Source organism: Aplidium turbinatum, chromosome 6, assembly GCF_918807975.1.
Source record: "Aplidium turbinatum chromosome 6, kaAplTurb1.1, whole genome shotgun sequence".
NCBI classification, from domain to species: domain Eukaryota; kingdom Metazoa; phylum Chordata; class Ascidiacea; order Aplousobranchia; family Polyclinidae; genus Aplidium; species Aplidium turbinatum.
Window position 1 is genome coordinate 7623660 of NC_137477.1, and position 21523 is coordinate 7645182.

The window sequence follows — 21523 nt, forward strand, 5'->3', positions numbered from 1 at the left end:
ACTCTTATACGATTGTCAAATTTTGCAAACTGTGACTCGCAGCCCAAATTTGTCAGTGGTGCCTGCTTCAGTGCTTCTCTATTTACGCCCAGGTTTACATCTTGCCACAGGAATTCGACTGCCGAAAGTTGCCTCTCCACAGAATCAATAACTTCCCCCATCACTGCAGCTTCCAACTTATCCAGACCACTTGGTTCGCCTTTTCGCTTGGCCTCCATCACTTCTTTCATCACATTCAATTTTTGATAAAAAAAAAACCTTCACTCCATTCCAATTTCTGTCGTCATGCCGCACCTTGTTGTCAGTCTCATCAATGCCCAAAAATTGCATCAGAGGGAATATGATTACATTTCCCATTTTGGTGTAGATTTCTGAGCATCACGTGAACCATTCATTCTGAACGTATGCGGCAACTGCAAGCACCAACTTATTGCTGTTGATGTCTACCACTTGGTTAAAGAACGCATCTATGTGCACACAATGTTGCAAATACAACCGCGCTAAATCTGCAATACGCCCAAATCGGTTAGATACAAATCCTCTGAATCCTCGGTGATCAATATTAGTATCTTCCATCCACTGTGTATAGTCATTGTAAAGCGAAACACTGTGAGACGCATGACTTGGCGAAAACAACTTAGCGAGTGCTATGAGTCCTAAGGTATGAACTGATGTGCCATGGGAGCCGAAGACTTTCTCACCAACAGTTAGTGGTAAGAGATTTTGCAATCCAATTTTCTGCTCAGCATTTTTGTACACTTTATCTATGCCGTGGTCAACACACAGTATTATGTGAGCACAACATTTTAATCGCTTGTAGGTGTCTATGTCCAGTTTGTCCAGTAAAACATTACAATCCAGCCGCCCGGTTAGACATCCAAAAGTCAATTTGACTCTTGATATCCTCCACAGTGCAGTTCGCGAGGACAGCTAAGGTTTTCAATTTGAAACTGTACGCTTTCGCTCCGTCTTCACCGGAATGACTCAAATTTTCCACGTAACCAGTAGTAAATGACCTTTTATCACCAGCATTTCCAACGATTGTAATGCGATCTGTTTTAACATCATAATGACGGTGACCGGCAGCTTTCTGTGTGTCATCGAGGCCTGTAGTGATTAGGGTGGATAAAAAAAAACGAATTTTTAGGTTCAGCTTAGTGCATCTGCCAAAAGATGCAGTTTGGGCTATCTTTTACATTGGTACTTGAAAAAATATTTTTTGACCCCGTTTAACCCCTATCCAAGAGCTCTTTAGTGACCGCCGAGGCAAAATTCCTTAAATTGACTATAATTTTTTTCTAGTGGGTGCAGGCTAGTGGTTTTGGTGTCTATCCCCACTAAATCAAGTCTTGGGAAGTCATTTCTGCAGTCTAAAATCATCTATGGGCTAGCAAAATGACATCAGAGCCTTTATTCAGCAAAAATGCTTGAAAAAGTTGGAAATTTATTGTTTTTTTTAAAAAAGGGCAAAGAAAAACAAATTCATAATGCTTCTAAAGGTATTGCTGTTAATACACTGAAGCAAACATATAAAAGCAAACAATTACCGTATGAAGTTAATTGCAAAAATGTTGCCTTTAATTTGTGCATCCAATTATCCATAGCATTACAGTAATGGACACAAAATGCATGACAACGGGTTCAGGCGAAATCAGTATGTTAGTGTTTTGTTGAGGAGCTTATATCAAATCCTGCAGACATATCATTCTTAAAAGGAATGATGACAGACAGGACAGCCACAATAGCCGGATTTGACTCTATTTTATTCGCACGAGTCAGAAGGAAAGAAAGTAGGATTCTTAGTGCAGAAAAACGACAAAAACACTCTAAAAAAAGAAACGCAAAAACTGCTTCTACTGTAGCTCTTAAGATAAGGAACTTCTCTGGTCAGGTTGTTTACATCACTTTGGTGAAATCGTTGTGTCATGTATCTTTGAAGATTTGAAGCTAGAGGTTTTAAAATAACCAGAAATGAGCATCTTCATAAGACTCCGCAATAACTGGGGTTCTATTCCACAGTGGCTAACTGCTAAGTACACTGGATATCAACAGCTTTCCAGTAACAACACACGATCTCATTCAGAACCTCAAAGATGACGTTGTTCAACTTGCACAAAGCAAATACAAGTTCATTTGAGGCGACTATAAATAACTTATGAACTTGTGCAATGTGCATTGCTTATATCAGTCTAACAGTCTTGGTCTACAAAATGTGAAATTCTACCGTTCTGGGGCCACACACAAGGCCAGATGGATGGCCAAATTGATTCATTCCTATTAATTGGTGCTACTGGAAAATCAAATAGCTAAGTTACCTAAGGGAACTATCACATCAGGTTCACAAGTGGCTAAACTGAAAGATCTCATGAATTTTATTTCCCTCGTCTACTGTATATATTGGTTTCGGTGTAGTGTTGCTGTAGATGCTCCTTGGAACCGTTTGACTATGTACAAGAACATTCTCAGATATGGAGCAGTGCATAAGTTGATATCAGATGCTGCTGAACGTAGCTTCAAACGTCAATTTTGGTCTATCTCTGCTGAGATGGTACCACTGGACTGGCACTGTTCAGCTCTGAAGTTCAGGAAGAGGTAAACATCAGATGGCTGATGAACTTATACATGTAAAACCTACAGATCCTGTTTTTACACCAGCAGATCGGTTTGGCACTGGCCAGCTACGGACCACGTTTTCCATCAGAAATCAATCTGGAATCAAAACTGACAGATTTTATCACAAAGGACTCTTGGTTCTTTTTCTCTGTTTTAGAGATAAATGATGATTTTCTTCCTTTATCAGTAGAGAAATGGTCTGAATCAGAGTCGTACCAGAAAGCTGTTTACAATGTGGCTGAACATGGAGTTTACTGAGCACTGATTACCTACATTGTGCCAGAAACTAGGAACACTATCAAAACACTTTACAAATAGTGGAAGCTAACAGAAAAGACACACCTAATTTGAGAAAGGAAAAAAACTAATATCCTCTTGCACAGATTAGACTAGTCGATCACATTGCCTTAATGCCTTCTTTGACAAAATGTGTTAGTAAAAGTTTATAGTTACTGTATACATACAGATCAATACCAGGCTTTCATGTAGCAAACGTACTAGCCTATATTGGTAACTTTCTATGGTATTTGATCTATTTCGAGTGTGAAATTAGAATTTTAGACCACTTCCGCTCACTGGAGTTGTACTTTTTGCTATTCCAACGCGTAAAAAATGTGAATTCACAGACAACTCGTATAGACAAGCCTGTTCTTTTAATTCCCAGTACGATAGATAGTCGAACAGGCAAAAGGTTTATGCATATTATTTTGTTGAAACATACAAATTCTGTTGAGAAGCGTGAAAATATCGGTAATTCAATATTTACTCTGGCAAACCTAAAAATTTGAGTGGGATGGTGGCCCACATAAACGTGCCCCGATTCTACTGATTTTTGGACCAGCAAAGATTCTTGGCTAGTGGAACAATCTCACAAATCTACAAGTCAATAGTACAAAAAAAAGTAAAAAACAAGTGGGTTGAGTGCACACTACCCAGGATGTGTTCAATGGGATGCTTATTCAGAAGCCAAATGCAAGTTTTGCCTCTATTAAACATTATATAAACTCAATTAAGTTAAGTGTGATCAGATACTTACAAACATTGAAATAAACAATATCTAAAGCTGTAATAAATGCAATAGTTAAGTTTACACTATCAAATAAATATATATGCGGCATGCAGCTACACTACCGTACGCTTCTGTAGTCTATTGGACCTCATATCACCTCATTGGAATAGAGGCCAGTTTACACACAAATGGTCACATCCTCGTGTGTTTTACCTAGGTTACACTTTTTTTAGTATTTCATCCATAAAACTGCCCAAAATATCTAAAAATGCCATTTCTTTTCCATAAAATGCCTTTTTTAGAGCAAAAATGTCATTATGCAATTTTGGCTGCCCATGCATCATTTTAGACTGCAGAAGTGACTTCCTAAGACTTGATTTAGTGGGGTTAGACACCAAAATCATTAGCCTGCACCCACTAGAAAAAGTATTATGGCTAATTTAAGGAATTTTGCCTTGGCGGCCACTAGAGCGCTCTTAGATAGGGGTCAAACGGGGTCAAAAAATGTTTTTTCAAGTACCAATGTAAAAGATAGCCCAAACTGCATCTTTTGGCAGATGCACTAAGCTGAACTCAAAAATTCGTTTTTTTTGATCCACCCTAGTAGTGATAACTTTATCATCTTTATGCAGCAGCTGTCGCACGACTTACTCGAGATTCAAATGCGATGCATCTTCGAGATAACGCGATATCGTACGTCGACTTGGGAGTACGTAAGTCAGATCACGTACTGTTTGGTCAGGTTCATCATCATTATCGTCATCGCTATGCATTCCATCATCATATTTGTTTCCGGCATTGCAGTTTTCCTCGTTCTCGGTTCGCCATTGTTGACCAAATATCATATTAGCTACGTTGACGATTAGTTTGCATATTTCATTGGGCGATGCGGCCGTTTCTGAGAAACCCCGGACCAAGCAATGTATGACTGTCTCATTGAAAGATTTTCGTCCAGTCCACACCTTCGCTGACGGGAACTTTATTTCTTCTGATGTTACGGTTTGTTTCTCAGCTGACTCTTTTGACCAACGAAGCTTTCTGTTGGGAAATGTTATTTGGGATGTCGATGGTTCAGAAGCCTCGTAGCTGACATCCTTGTCTGTATCGACTGCACAGTTCATTGCTTCTATGCTCTCTAGATTATCCAGTTCTCGCTGTTCTCTCTTCCTTTCCTCAATCGCAAGAACCTGGACCCAGCGAAACAAAAAATCGGGATGAAAGTTTTCTTGAGCTGACGGAAGTTCGCGCGCTATTTTCGCTTCATGTGTGAAGTTCAGTGAACGAAGTTTGCGGAAGTTGACAACAGCCACGAACTAAAAGTACAAAAACGAATAACCGTGAACTTCCATGCAGTTTGAAAGTGCCTTCTCAATCTTCCTGGTAACATGGTTGCATATAACAAGAAGCTCAAACGATCATTGGCGTAATAAATACACAAATAATAACCTAAAAATGATCTTTTCTGCAGAATAATACAAGAAGGTGTCATGCCAGTTAGCTAAAAGTGCTTTTATTGTAATTTTTGACCCTCAAAACATATGTTTAGACATATTGCACAGGTATATTCGTCTCACTCGTATGTCCTGAGAGCAAAATAGCCATTTTTGGCCGCCATTTTAAAAATGGCCACTGAACCAACCTATTATGACGTCATAGAGCAAAAAAATCAACGGATTTACATTTACCAGCCCAAATGGCATTAGAAAAAATGGGTCCTGAAAAATCGACTTGAATTTGCCCACCCCTATTCATAGGGCTACAATTTTCATACTTTTTTATTTGTCCTAATCTGGCTATAGCCATTTGCAGTGTAACAACAGTATCTCACAAACAGCACCTTTAATTTATGGTTGAGGCAATGCCTACAAATTGCTGTTTATGTGACATTGTCAGTGACAAAGATCGTGTACTTTCTTTTCCCACTTTCCCACAAAACAAAGTACTGAGAAGAAAATGGTCACAGTCTTCTTCAAGTGTTCGAAAGTGGGATGGGCCATACAAAACTAGTCGTATATGTTCACTTCACTGAAGATGATTTTGTTAATACCACTCAAGTACAAATGCCTACAGGCATGTGTTGGAGTGTATACAAGGTGATGCTCTCGGAAGCAACAATCGAATTGTGATGCCGTCATGCATTGTTTGGCGAATCCGAAACAATTTTCCAGATCCAGATGGCCGTTACACAGGATTTCAATGGCCAACTGAAGGCACATTATGAGAGAGAGAGAGAACTTTTATTTATTTTTGAATAGTGATGATGAATTAAATATGAATGATGATTCGTACGATTTCTTCATTTTTCACTTCAAGTATATTTTAGGTTTTGTAGGAACGTATCCAGTACAGTTTTATTAAATTGCAAAAAACAATAAATGTTTGAAAAAAGCAACCGCTTGTACCAACTCCGACCAAACTGTGATCCACCATACATCTAGGAAGCGTTTGTTTCATCCGTTGCTAACGACGTCCACTTAGGATGACGTAATACCACCAAAGTCGTCCCAGAGCAGTGAAATATGGAGTTTCGCCTGTGGTGGCGCTGCGGAGCAGTCGTTTGATTAAATTACGCCTTAACCAGTCGAGCTACGAGGTTAAGATTAAAAAGTTTGCTAAGTGTAATTCTGCGCTAGGAAATGCTTTAAAAAGTTACTATACTTGGATCCAACCTGTCAGGGGCACTTTAAGTTTTGTTTTAATCAACATGCACATTGCACATACAGTCATACACTTACTTAAATTTAATTACCACGTTTTGGATCTTATTCAAATGGAAATAGTTAAGAAATTGAATATCACAACACACTCATAAAAATAGGCTACAGATAAACCAAGTATAACTAATCTTCTGCTAACATTACCCTAGTTTGTACAACCATAACTGTGCTGAAATTGCTTACAAACTTAACTGCTGGTCAGAGTCAAATACTTAATCCTGAAAACGTGTGTCAGGTTTACATCGGTTCATGTGTATGAAATTCCAAGAACCAAAAAAGGAAAATCTTTATGATTTACATTCAACACATGTAATTGCAATCAATATCGAAGCGTTGGTCACAAGATTATTTCTTCTTAACAGAAGTCCAAACTTTTGTCATAATGCAGCTCTAAAGCCAAGTTTCATTTCAAATTATTTGCTAAATTTTTAAATTATCAAATTTTTTCAAATTAAAACACACTTTTTGAAACATGAAATGATAAACTTAGACTTGTATGAATAAGTTGCAAAGATGATAGTCCTAACAATCATAATTCTCGACAACTAGTCCTCTAATTTTTAGTTTGTTTGTAAAGGAAATTTTTTTGCTGAACTAGTGAAATGAGTGTCAAGTTTGATGGATTAGGTGGCTCCAGAAAAAAATCCGTACCCCTATTATATGTTCACTATTTTGATTGATCAATTTTCATTATGTTCTGTGTATCTGCATCATTTTCCACTCAATTTCAACATTTTGTATGCTTTTCAATAACAATGCTATATTAATGGTGTGTTTCTACAGATGATGGCGCTAGTTGGTATATTGGACTGTCTGATATGGACAGTCAAGGCACTTGGAAGTGGAATAGTGGAGAACCACTTACATACAGTGGTTTCCGTGATGGAGTGGAATCAGCTAATGACGATTGTGTAGGATTTAGTCCTTCATATAGTGGGAAATTTAGGAAGTATAGCTGCAGTAATACAAAAAAGTTCATTTGCCAAAAAGGTTGGTGAATATTCAAAGAAGCGAAACCTCCTTATTGTCTTTACTGTTTGTAGGCTATTTTTTGTTGTGTGCTTTTGATCTGCGTTTTAGCTATTCGTTTTTGGTACCCCACCCTGTAAATAAGTTTCTAGTATAAACTGTTTATGTTTCAAGTGTTGAAGTAATTAGTTTAAAATAATGAAAATAATACCATACAATATGCAACAGTGTAGGCTGACTAGGAATATAAAATCTCACTTTACCCTTTTTTACTTGTAGAACACTTGTACCTGTGTAGGCTGCTTAAATGAGAGACAAAAGTATAGCTTTAACATTTGCATGAAATTTTTGAATATATTGATTAAAGAAATCTTTATCTTCGGGCTGAAAAATCTTTGTGGCAAGCTTGATCCTGTCAGTTTTGCATACTTGTAGAGTCTTTGAACTACTGATGCCGTCCCGGTCACCGAGTTTGACCGACTATTGACTCGAGGTTGCATTCACTAGGTGCTCCTGAAAGGAGAGCAATCGTAAAATTGCGCTGTTTAAGCGCACGCCCTGATAGTCGAACTAGCGCTGCTTGATCTTGCCGCTTTTTTGTTAACTCTTAGCTGAGCTATCGGGGCAAACTGAGCTATGTGTACAATATTGTAAATACTGTAGGCTATGACATAAAAAACAAATAAATTCGGTGTAGTCCTGCACTGTTTTCTTCTTTTCAGCATGTCAAACATTAACAGTGCTTAAATTCAAATCATAGGGACAATAACGGAAACTACGACCGTTGCGGAAACTACATCAATAGCGGAAGTGACAACCGTTCCAGAAGTGACATCAGCAATGACGACAATTCAAGAAACAACATCATCTGCAACAACAACTATTCAAGAAGTTACATCACCTGCCACAACGACAATTCCAGAAGTGACTTCATCAGTAATGACGACCACTCAAGAAACAACATCATCTTCAACAACTCAACAAGTAACATCATCAATAATGACAACAATGCCAGAAGTGACTTCATCAGTAATGACGACCACTCAAGAAACAACATCATCTTCAACAACTCAACAAGTAACATCATCAATAATGACAATTCCAGAAGTGACGTCATCAGTCATAACGACAATTCCAAAAGCGACATCATTTTCAACAACAACAATTCAAGAAGTGGCGTCATCAGTTATGACGACAATTCAAGAAGTGACGTCATCTGCAGCAACAACAATTCCAGAAGTGACATCATCAGCGACGGCAACAATTCAAGAAATGACGTCATCGTCAACTACTCAAGAAGTGACATCCTCAAGTATAACCCCTGCTGCAACGACAGGGCTTATATCGACAATAACTTCTACACATCTTTTAACGACTGCTTCACCCAAATCAGGTCCTGCAATATTTGTTGGCTTTGTAACATGTCGTAGTATTTTTATGATGTATGAGTACGTGCATTATTAGGAGCAAGATGGTTGGTAACGAGCTATGCAATTTCAAACTGAAACAGTTTGATAGATTTAACAACAGATTGTTTGATGTTTAAACCATAAGTGGATAAGCTTGGCTAGTTTACCATTAGAAGTGTCTGAGGGCGGATTTTTTATTTTCACAAGTCTAGTCAAAAACAACAACACTTATTGTTTCGTGCAACGTGGTGTGCCAGCCACAGAACGTATTGCTACTAAATAGGCCTATTGTAACTTTTGTATTACATTTGAAGATTTTGTTTCATAGAAGTATTGTTTTATTAATTGTATGAAGGTTTTTAGATCGATGACGTGTTGATTTTTTTGCAGCTTTTGCTATAAAAGATTTTTACACCAAACGCTGCATTCATTTTGACGTGAGATCTACAAAGGTGCATTTGTCAACAATTTGTGAAGAAGATGAATGGCATGTGGAAACAAATGGCTCTAGCCACTTATTTATCCATCGTGATCAAAACAGGTAAAAGTGTTTATCTCTATCACTTTGTAAATTTTGCTTTTCGATTTTTATCAAGTGAGCAAACGGAATTGCTTTACCCGCTCGACTCAAATCACGCTGCGCTGGTTCGACCCTCGGGGCGTGCGCTTGAACAACGCATTTCAAGACTGCTCTCCATTCAGCGGCACATAGTGAAAGAAATAATTCCGCGTCAACAACATTACAACAGTCGGAAAATTTCACTCTGCCAATCTCGAAAACCGGCCCTGCGTCAAAAGTTACTACATGTATGTGAAACTACCAGGAATAACCTATCAAGGCTTTGTCCAGCCTAGAATAAAGGTTCAAAAACCAAATTAAGGAAGGCAACAAGCTGTACCACTCATACCAGCTCTAACAGTTATTGGCTGGTGTAGACGTAGCGTAATCCTCCAGAGTTGACTAGAGAGGTAGGCAGTTACTCTCAATGCTACGTGAGGCCGGCAGCAAATGTTTGAAGTGAACGAGGAATAGCAGGATAAATGAGAAAGGCGCGTAGTCTCAGATCACATTGATTTTCAGTTTTTGCTCTAAAATAAGGGTATCCGGATGATGTAGATGCAGATATAATCTGAGGAAGGAAAGCGAGGTGTAGCCAACTTACCACGTTCCCAAAGGAGAAATACTGTAGCCTATTGCCGCGATAGACTGCAGAAAGAAAACATAAGGGGAGATATAAAGTTAAACAAGGTGAGACAAAGGGCAGGTACGATCAAATAAAAGTTACACCTCGGATAGAAGATGACTAGTAGAGTTCTATTCATCCATTACTATTCATAGTGATACCTTAATGATTGTCTGTTTCAGAGTAAATAATATTAATCTAACCAACAAAAGTTTCACACGTACATGAAGGCAACTTTTGTGATCTGGAATTAGTCTATGTAATCTAACGTTAAAGCTTTGGTAGAGAAAGAAATTTCCATTTTCACTTTACTACGCTGAAGAGATCGGAAGATCGAAACACTGGCCGCTGTCCGCAGTTACTCTTAATAATGTCTTTTTAGACATTCTTTTTGGACAATAATGTCTTTTTAGACATTACTTATAAAGAAATAAAAAGAGTCAAAAGGCATGTTAATTTCACTTTGTGTGGAGCTACATGTACTTGAGAGGTTAACTGTTACTTTTTTATTCACTTGTTGATTCATTCATATCAGTTTGTATCCTCTGTGGATCCTTCTCTAGTATCATGGGCCAATCCTATAGATGTTTGCTGGTACACCTCTTCATTTTCTTTAAATTTTAATACTTATATGTACCGCTTGCATCTAACTTTTTGTGTTTTAGATCCATCTCAGATGATTGTTATGTCCTAGCTCAGTTGTAAATTCCTGTCCTTTTTTCTAGTTTTTATTTTTAACGAATTCCAGTCATTTCTTAGCACAACTTCTCTCAAAAAAATCACACCTTCTAATAGGCAGTAAAATTACGTTTCGCTGAAGTCCGAAATTAGTAATTAAATCCATTCTCATTGTCTTACAACAATCACTCTTAAATTCATCATCTCAACACTTCAAGACAACTTTCCACTTTCACTTTACTACGCTGAAGAGATCGGAAGATCGAAACACTGGCCGCTGTCCGCAGTTACTCTTAATAATGTCTTTTTAGACATTCTTTTTGGACAATAATGTCTTTTTAGACATTACTTTTAAAGAAATAAAAAAGAGTCAAAAGGCATGTTAATTTCACTTTGTGTGAGCTACATGTACTTGAGAGGTTAACTGTTTTTTTTTTTTTCACTTTGGTAGAGAGTTTGCTTTTTTGAGCCATAGACAAACAAAACAAAGTAACCTTAGCGGATTTAACATACTGTATTACACACAAAAAAATATAACATAATAGGCTAACTCAAACGTTTTCGACACGTACGTGTGCCCTCATCAGGAATTACTTAAATCTGCAACATACATAAAATGAATGTTGTAAGATGAATTTGACTTTGCACTGTAACGACAGGCGCCTCCTATCTGCTAAATGTCTTCACTTAACTTTGCGTCATGTAATTTTGCCTCTCCTCTGCCTTGCCGTTTCATTCTTATGCGTTTCTTTTTCCGATTTTGTGTATGTAGATCAGATCTGTAATTTCAATTTGTGAAGAACATCAGTCAGTTGGTTACTTGAAAAGGGCTAAGATGAGTATGGCCGAAAACGTTTGTTATTTTTAGTTTATTTTTATGTTATTTTGTTAAATGCCGCCTGGTTGTTAGGTTTTATTTGTCTGTGGTTAAAAAAAATCACCTCTCTACCAAAATTGTAGTCTATTTCTGTCTTTGGTTTTGCATCTCTGCTGAAAGCAAACGATTTTACAAGTGGATTGAATTTGTTTGTCATGTTGGTTTTTACAGCTGTTTGGACATAAAAGAAGGCACTGGTCGTTTGATCGCGTCAGCTTACGTCGATACAAGCTCTTGTCTTCGCTTTACATGGGAAGATGGTTCTTTGAAATCTGGAAATTCATGCGTTGTTTCCGATTGGTCACATGATTACCATGGCGGCGGAGAAAGGCTGTATTTTTCTGACAATTGCACTTATTTAAACAAGCACTTCTTTGGTAAGGCATTGCTGCGTGTAACCAATTTGTTCAGAATCTAGGGCTAAAGTCATTACTTGTTGTATTTTTAATCCCAATCTTAAGACTTTGTGCTGCAATGCTAGATCAACTGCAACTCTTAGCATTCCAGTTTTGAACTCCCGTACGAGTAAATAATTTACAGATCACTCGAAATTGTTTCAGCTCAGTGGCCGAGTGGTTTTGCTTTTGGTTCTGATGCTGGTAGATCTAAGATCGGTTATAGGTCTGGTCAAACCGAAAACTAGTGGTACCGATTGTGTTCTTTCTAGCATCATGCAGTGAGAATAAGTCGGGTAATAATGTGAATATGTGATGGCATCGTAAACCTGATAAAAAAATTATAAAATAAGCCCCATCATTAAAAGACCTTAGCTGCTGTAGCGCAACAATACACTAAACCGTAACATTGTTATTATTACTCGAAAATGTGTGTACAAGTACCATCTCATCAAAACCAATGTTGACACGTCTTCAGTATTTTGTATTATATAGTCATTGAATTTGGTAAACGTGAATTCTTTATCTTGAAATCTGATAATATTGAAAGAAGAAGAAAAAGAAAGCAGTCAATTAAATATCTAATAAAGAAAAATAATAATACTAAATATTAACAGTAACGTAAATGTGAGTCCCATACTTGAATCCAAGTTTCGGAAAATGAGAAAGTAAGGTTCTCGTTGTACTAAGCCTTATAGGCACCAGGCCACGTAGGCACTAACGAGAGTAGAGTGGCTAGTTCCTTTCTCTCGGCCGCCTATTCTTCAGCAGCTACGCCCACCCAATTTATTACATCCTGAGTAGAGATGAGCTGTGTTTTTCAACAACCAGTTTAACCTGGGAATCGAACCAACATTGCAAAGCGAACGCCTTATCCGCCATCCCGCATTAACATTAATATAAACATAAAACCCTGCATCTACTTTACCAAATGCCAAATCAACTATGATTCATGGGTCGAGCAAACATAAAATATGCATAAAAGAATCATGGAGTGAGCATGGAATAAAGGTAAAACGAAATACTCAATAAAACTAATAATACAGTAATCCCCGCTTGTAAAGACCACGGTTGATAGGCCCATCCACTTTTTGAACCCAATTTGGTCCGGTCTGGAATTACTTCCATTCATTCCTGCAATAATAAAAAAAAAGAAGCTTAATAAGCCAAAAAAAAAACAATTAATAAGCCAAATTATCCATTATATTTGCTTGAGTTTGTGTAAAAAGGCGTCACAATTTACTATTTTTCGTCTTGCTTTCGACGATTTCACGCTTTATTACACTGCTAACTCAGTTCTTATTTCAATTGTTTTGTCACAAACCGTTAAACCTGGATGTCATTTCACTGGGTTGTATGAAACACGGCTCATTGCTGATACAACTCGCAAAAAATGCAATTTTCGCGAAGAGCCGAAGCGTTGTGTACAATTGTTAACAGATTTGGCAACTTTTAGTCATAGTTCGGTCGGCCATAGTCAATTATGCTTATAGGAGTGGCAGAAATTCGTTCCCTGCTTAATAGGTCCACCCGCTTAATGAGACCAAAATCCTCCGGTCCAGAGGTGGGCTTAATGAGCGGGAACTACTGATAATTGAAAATAACATATTAATTAAAGCAATAAACATTATAAACTGTTATAGTTTATTTTTTATTAAAGCCTATATTCTCATCAACCGACGCCACTGTCCTTTGTTGCCACCTGTGACAGGGTTGGTTGATTTAAATCAAATGATTTAAATCATTGATTTAAATCATGATTTAAATCAAACAATAAAAATCAAAAAAATCAATTGAAAAAATCAAATGATTTTTTATTTGCTAAAATAAAAATAAATACATCAACAAACGTTTCACTGCTTCTCTGTAATACAAAAGTTATATTTAAATACTTAAGGCTATAGGCTATGCATGTTTTGAAAGGCAACTTAGTTTACTTGGCAGTTCACAAACAGTGTTGTTCACTAAACATAGTTTGTGAGCGAGTTTTTTCCACTTTTGGTCTGGTTCAATCAGAAGTTCGAAATCGATTGGGCACTGCAAAAGCTGGCGAGCTTGTATTTATGTACAAACTTCTCAATGCAAAATAAACTGCAATTTTGTGTCATCTGAACTTTTATTGTTTTGGTATGGTACGTCGGTAACATAATTATATTACACAGTTAAAGTTTCTTTGCAAAAAGTCTGGTTGTAGGCTATGCATCAGTTGAGCAAAAAAGCAAAGTAATGTGTGCTCAAACGTAAGGAAAGATCTTAGTGTAGTGAGATGACAGTCTGAGACGTACCTCAATCTCAATATGCACATTATGATTTAGTATAAAGCAACATATCACACCTACCTAAAAATATGTGCAATAGACACTAGACAGGCTAGCCTACAATATGATAATAAAAATGATTAAACACTTGCAAAGCAAAGCCTTTCAATCAATTAAGGGGTTAAAAATAATTCTGCCATCTTACTAAAATGATCTCTTCCCCAAAGTAGACTCGACGCTTTTTTATATAAAAAAAATCTGATTTAAATCAAAAAAATCCGATTTAAATCAAAAAAATCTGATTTTTTAAAAAAAATCATAATTTTTTTCCAACGCTGACCTGTGACCATGTTGTGTGTTTTTATTCTTGGGCCACTGCCTAGCGCATATAAGCTTGTGCAATGTTGCAAGAAATCATAAATGTTTGAAATATGAACAAAGCAATGGTTAAATACGGTGCTGTGTGTCGTACGTGGAAGTTTGTAATCACATGGTCAAGTGTTATTGTTGTGCAGTATATGTAGGCCATTCGCTTGTAACGACGAGAATTTGCATCACAACTTTAGGTCCTCCTTTCACTTGTGCACCGTCCAGTTGGACAAAATGGTTCAACAACGACTCACCAGGGGCTGTTTGCGATTGCGAAGGATTAAAAGCAGTAAAAAGTGGAAATCCAGGAGAAATTTGCGACAATCCGATCGCATTCGAAGCTCGCATCGCTGGAAGCAAATTACCTTTTGATCCAACACTGCCAAATGTTGAAGCTAGCTTGGAGGAAGGGCTTGTTTGTAAAATCATTCCAGGTTACCATTGCGATGATTATGAAGTGCGGTATTGCTGTTTCTCAGGTACATTTTCGTGTAGGCCTACTGGTGATTTTGTTCAATATCAATTTTCGGCCTTCAGATAAGTTTACTGTCCCATTTAGTGATTTACAAATTAAAGTGAAAACTGTCAATGATGAAAAACATTAGATGGTATCCATCTAAATCTAAATTGCATCAATTGTAGGCTATATAAAAAAGTAAATCTTAAATATGGAAACAACGTAAGGCATATAGGCTATTCTGTTATCACGTCTAAATAACATATCCATTGTGGTATCTACATTTTTGTTACATTGAACCAAGTTTTGTTTTCTGAACAATAAGACTTTCAGTTTCAGTATATTTTAGTTTGGCATGATTTGTCGTAAGAATTGAACAGTAATCACTTTAGCAACGATGTAATAACTAACGACATGTAAGTTTTTTCTGTTTGACTGCCATCAACAACACTCCCCTTTGTCGGGCGAAAGACTGATGACATGCTTTAGCGTGGACACAAAAGCCTTCCTATTTTTAAAAGCATCGAAACCCTAAATTAAATGGCATTGTAAAATGTACGTAAACCATTCAACGTCTTGGTCCTCCTTGGGCCTTATAAAAGTAGATTACACCACAGTAATATATTGACAGGTGTTTAAAATGTTGAGGTGATATACTCAATAATTAAATGTTTCTCGAGAGACATATAGTTGATTGGATGGTCTAAAATGGTTAGCGTAGAAGCTACACCGTCATGGTTAGCGAATCGCAACTGCTTAGCCTTGTGGTGATAGCCGGGAAGAACGCTCCTTCTCGATTTAATTAAATGTTGTGAAAGCCCTGCGGACAACAATTAGAAAAAAGTTCAAACTGTTTTCAGAACCTGCTGGATTTTGGACAAATGGGGAAGATGCTGTCGCTTTTCCCTCTGACTCATCATTACCCTGGGATAATTCCACCGGTAAGCTTGTGCAGCTCAAGAACGCCCGAGTGCAATGCTCATATTTGACTTTAGGCGTACTCCGTAATTTTTCAGTTCTCATCTAGCTGATATATCTTGTATGTATTGGTTGGTACCAATTCTACTTTTTCTTGTTAATTAAAATTTTTGCTTTTTAGTTTACGTCTGTCCATTGTATTAGCATGCAACCGTAGACGTCATATAACGTTCTCTTGTTGGTTTTTGCTGTTATTGTTTCTGGCTCTGCTTACCAAATGCATCATCAATCATCAGCTCATCCACTAAATGCACAAAGAGCAGTTTCCGATATACTACTACTATAGACTAGAGTGCCAAGCATGTAACCATGCATTGATGTCATGTTACTGTCATAGAAATTGCATCGTGTTGTGTTCCTTTGTAGATCAAATTGAAGTTGGGAGATTGGCATTTTTGTTTCCTTCTTGGGTCTCCTTTTCAGTGCTGTCGTTTGTGATCGATAGTGGAACACCACTTGACTCATTTTATTTGGAAAATTCCTTTCAACTCAGCACAACTGATACGGAAAAGTGGACTAATTTAACATCTGTATTTGTGCCAAGTAATGTAGTAATTTTACACTTTTACTATCTCAATAGTCGGTTCGTTCTCACTGTGAGTGTGAGCTGCTATTAGACTACCCTTTACCAGTCTTTAAAACATTTGGTTACGTAAAATGTTTTTGATCGTTTGCTGTTTTTCTGTTTTCGTTTCTACTTTAGACTCTTCTGCTGCCTCTATCTAATGCACCATAAAAGTGTTAAAAGAAAATATTTATTGAAACTTAGCTTTTTAATTTTCAGAATCTTTTTCATTAAGCGACATCTATTCGAATCTGTCTTCAACTAAGTTTATTGTGTTCTCCCTCGATGTTCCACTATTCACCAAAGGACTGATCTTGAATGTAAACGACACAAATTCTAATGACCCAATACAGATACAGGAGCTCAAAATTTACGTCGGAAATGGTAATTAATTTATCGTTACATTGTAGCATTAAGTCTACTGTTTTTAAATAAAATTTGTTTTATTTTTTATAATCATATCAAGTATGGCAGTAATGAAGTACAGTAACGCCAAAAAATTGCTCAACTCAATAGTTTATAACAGGCTGCTTCTAACCTGTTTGTAAAAGGAATTAAACTTTTTAAATCATTTTACATACAACATTTCACTATGTCTATACCGATAGTTTCCTGCCGCAAGACTACCAATATGACAACTGTTTCGTCGTTTTAAGTCTAATCAAGCCCATTTCTATTTGCATTCTACTGTTTTGAGTACACTTACAGTATAACACTGTTTCTACTCAACGAAATGCAGACGATTTCCTTGCTTTGTCAACATATCAAGATGCAACCAAGATGTTTGATGTGATTGTCAGTCATTAATGTTTTAAATCTGTTGCATCTATGATCATTAAGTATAAACATTAAACAATCTACTTGTGTCAACGCGACAGTGACCAACACTGATTGCTTCATGCCCATATTGGACATGGCTCTACTCGGAACGACCAACATGCAGTCAACAACAATGGCGCTGGCAGAACAAATGTGCCTTCATGCAAACCCACCATGTGTAGGTGAGTACGAAAGTTAGAAAGCATAAAAGTCGATACAATAATTTGTATGAACACGAACATTGGTAGGCCTACAGTGCATACATAATTACATACAGTGCAGTGCAGCCTACACGTTTAGTACACAGCATGACACCAGCAACCTCTCTTTTGGTTATGAATATCTGTTTTGACAAGAAATTTTTGAAGATAATTAAATTTGGTGGTGATACACTGTGTTGCTATTACAATATTGTTGTTGTTCGCTGGTTTATACATTAGATTAAAGTTTAAATAGGCAATGATGTCAACAAGACAATCTTATTGCAACATGAAAGTAGATTTAATAATAGCAATAAAGTATTAAATATATTTAGTAATAAAAGCAACAAAATGTATTTAATGTATGCAGCTTAAAAGATTGTTCAACGTCAGTTTGAAGGAACATCAGAATGATATTCTCAGTCAATACAAACTAATCAAGTTATCTTAAAAAGTTATTATTTTGTCTCAGGATTCAACTGGGACGGGTCAATGTATCGTCTTGTTCAGCAGGAGAGTGGATTGAGCCCAGCCTTGGCTGGCAACAACGCATATATCAACAACTGTCGAGGTTTGCTTTTTAGTTTTTGGAGTGCAGTAACTTATAATGCAACTTTCCATTTCATTAAATAGCGATAATTGATTGATTGATTGGCGTTTATTTTGTTGCGAGTATAAATACGCACATTCAAAGCAAAGTCAAATAATACAAACGATCACATAGAATGTGTGGATACTGCAACGGGTGTCTGATTTGACTTACATTTGATCATTTTTTTATGTTTTGTAATGACATCATTTATCAGTCAGGAAAATTGGTCCTTTTTACAAGTCTGCAGACGTTTAATCAATTTAAAAAAAATTTTTTTTGCTGACTGTGGTACTATGAATGCTTTTCTATTGTCGCAGACGTATCACCTTATTACATTACGATTGTTGAACTCAGTGGAAAACAAAAATTTGTCTTACCTGGCCACCAAGCATCTGGGAAGTGGTTTCCTAAAGCTTACAGTTTGGTGTTGCCGACGTATAAGGTAAGCAAAGTATCGACAAAAAGTCCCCGAAAGTTTTTACCACTTCTAAGAAATTGCTTTTTTGGCATAATTGTGTCGTCATTAAACATCCAGCGACAATGAAAGGGTGTAAAACCGGCAGCGTTTGTTGACTATATATGGATAGTGGTACAAGTAAATTATTTGACCTAGTTCTATTAATCTGCTTCATGCCTTCAACCCAGCTTCAACCATTCTAACAAGAATTTACCACTTAGTAATAAACCCATATACAGACATAACTCAGCAACAACACTACATTTAACATTGTAAAAAAACAAAAAAAGCTAACGTTTTCGACTAGTCATACAGCCCTTTTCAAACCCAAAAAAAAACTTTGCTGTGACACTGTGTGATTCTTTAGTATTTCTTTTAAACTATTTTTCTTATAGCCTTGAAAAGGGCTGTATGACTAGCCGAAACCGTTAGCTTATTGTTTTTTTTTTGTTTTTTTTAGAATATTAAATGTAGTTTTGTTTCTGAGTTATGTCTGTTTATGGTTTAAAAAAGTTACCTTCACTCACATTGTATGAGTAATAAAACTCAGTGAAAGGGATTACATGCATGATGCGATTATATTATACAAGGAAAGCTACAAGAATGGTAAAGTGTCTTGTTTGTGATATAGGAAGGAATTTAGTTGAAAACCGCGTTGACAGTTGCTGTCATGGAATTGAAGCAGTGATAGACTTCTGTTATTTGAGTGATCAGATAAATGGAAGCGGTGGATGCGAAGCAGCTGTAACAAGAGCAGGATTGGCTTGAGCAAGTTCAGGGAATATGGGGATGTATGGAAGGAAATTTTCAGTAAAATGGAGGAAAGGGTCTATTGGGGTTGTGTGCGGCTTGGAATGTAGCGAGACATAGATACTGAGAGTGAACGGGCAATAGAAAGGCGAAGCATTGTGTGAGGTAGAAACGAGTGGAGAGAAAATGACTGAACTGATGAATAGGCTACAGATGAGGGAGACCACAGCATAACTTCCTAAAGCAAATAAAGTTAGATGATACGGGAATGTGCTAAGAAGTGAGAAAGGAAGTTTTGTCCAAAAAGCATTGGCTTTGAAGGTGGATGGGAATTGGGAAGAGGAAACGGGTTGTCCAAAAAGAACAGGTGCAAGATGCGATAAAAAGGGTTGAAAACAATTGATTGCTGCAAGAAAAGAATCGGCCTTCTCTACGAGTGAAGACAATGTCGAATTTAGATGATGATGATGCGCAGTGAAAGCAGTCAAGTGTCTTTTGTTTCTTTAATATTTTGAACTGAAGTATGTTTTCTGATAACTACTTTGTTTATTCTACATCATAACGTGAGAGGTAATGGTGATAATTTCGCAAACGTTACATATAAAAGCGGTGGGGTGGCGCAACGGATAAGGCGTTGGCTTTCCAATTATGCAAACCTGGTTCGACTCCCGACTTCAGCTGGTTGTTGAAAAATACCGCTCACCTCTACCCAGGGTGTAATAAATTGGGTGGGCGTAGTTGCTGAAGTAAAGGCGGCCGAGAGAAAGGAACTGACCACCTTACTCTCCTTAGTGCCGAAGGCTTAGTACAATGAGAACCTTATCTTCTCATTCCCCAAAGCTCAGTATCTGAGTATGGGACCCCCTTTACCACACCTTATTTTAATAAACTGGGTTTATTTATCTTTACATATAAGAGAAGTTACATAAAAATATACACAAACTAACATTTTTTTCATAGATTCCCAACCAGCGCATCCCAGATCATTTGTTGCTTCGAGGTTGCGCAGACCACGGTGGGGCTGCCGGAGAATTTAACCGGATAACTAAAGGAAGCTGCTCCCAAGTTGAAGTAGCAAGGTAAAAAGACGAAGAAAGTTTTCTGTTAAAAAATATTAGAAGATCGAGCTTTTAAATGCATTTGAACACTCATAAAACTTTTACATAATATAGCAGGCAGTAATACCAAAGTGAATTCGTAAAACCGAGCCGTGCGCGGACATTTTGCCGAAAGACATTTTGCCGAAAGGACATTTTGCCGAAACTCATTTTGCCGAAAAGACAAATTGCCGAAAGGACTAATTGTTTGGGAATGATATCTATGCGTTATTAGGTTATGATAATACATCATTAGTACGTTTGTATAATTTCGGCAATTAGTCCTTTCGGCAAAATGAGTTTCAGCAAAATGTTCTTTCGGCAAAATGTCCGGGTACCAAACCGAGCTTATGCGTTATAACTGAATAGCTAAGAATAATAATCGATTGGCCTTTTCGTGCGCGGACATTTTGCCGAAAGGACATTTTGTCGAAAGACATTTTGCCGAATGGACAAATTGCCAAAAGGACTAAGGTTGTGAACGATAGACTAAAACACATTGTGGAGAATATCGATACATATAACACAAAAATGAGTTTCGGCAAAATGTCCATTCAGCAAAATGTCTTTCGGCAAAATGTTCTTTCGGCAAAATGTCTTTCGGCAAAAGGTCCTTTCGGCAAAATGTCTGGGTACCGGCCTTTTTATGACTCTGCATGCCTTTTACTGACTTTTTATGACTCTACCGGCCTTTTACTGACTTTTTAAACAACACGAAGAGCAACACCATCAATACCAAGATGTTGCTGAAATCTTAGAGAATTAAAATTTTTTTACTTGATGTATGGGGAATTGGGATTTGCAAAATTTGGTTGGTAAAATATGGTTACTCAGTGGTTGGTTTCGATATGTAGGTTATAAAAATACATTTTTTTGATATCAAGAACCTATGCAGTTTGGTTTGCAATCAACATTGAAACAGTTTGCTCGGGTGTTCGTGACATTGCTATTGTTTGTGCAGCTTTTATGTGAAAATGACGTCGTCGAAGCAATTCGCAGAACTTTATTACAGTGAAGATACAGAGGGGGGTTTTCTATCTTCAGCTCCGTCTAGCAACAGCTCTCGAACAGACTTGTTTAGTTTCTTTGTTGAAACTACCACACCTTTTGGTAAGACACAGAGACACAGA

General features: G+C 37.2%; 1 protein-coding gene across 1 annotated transcript in view; it reads left to right on the top strand.

The window, feature by feature from the left end:
* Positions 1–21523, top strand: part of LOC145772369 (uncharacterized) — a 63059-nt gene that overhangs the window by 3183 nt on the left and 38353 nt on the right. The window contains exons 3-13 of the mRNA XM_082584247.1: positions 7123–7272; positions 8069–8620; positions 9108–9258; positions 11628–11833; positions 14676–14957; positions 15796–15876; positions 17357–17479; positions 17970–18068; positions 18407–18531; positions 20257–20375; positions 21355–21503. Of these exons, the coding sequence (XP_082440373.1) occupies positions 7123–7272; positions 8069–8620; positions 9108–9258; positions 11628–11833; positions 14676–14957; positions 15796–15876; positions 17357–17479; positions 17970–18068; positions 18407–18531; positions 20257–20375; positions 21355–21503 (2037 nt within the window). The remainder of the gene's footprint in view (positions 1–7122; positions 7273–8068; positions 8621–9107; positions 9259–11627; positions 11834–14675; positions 14958–15795; positions 15877–17356; positions 17480–17969; positions 18069–18406; positions 18532–20256; positions 20376–21354; positions 21504–21523) is intronic.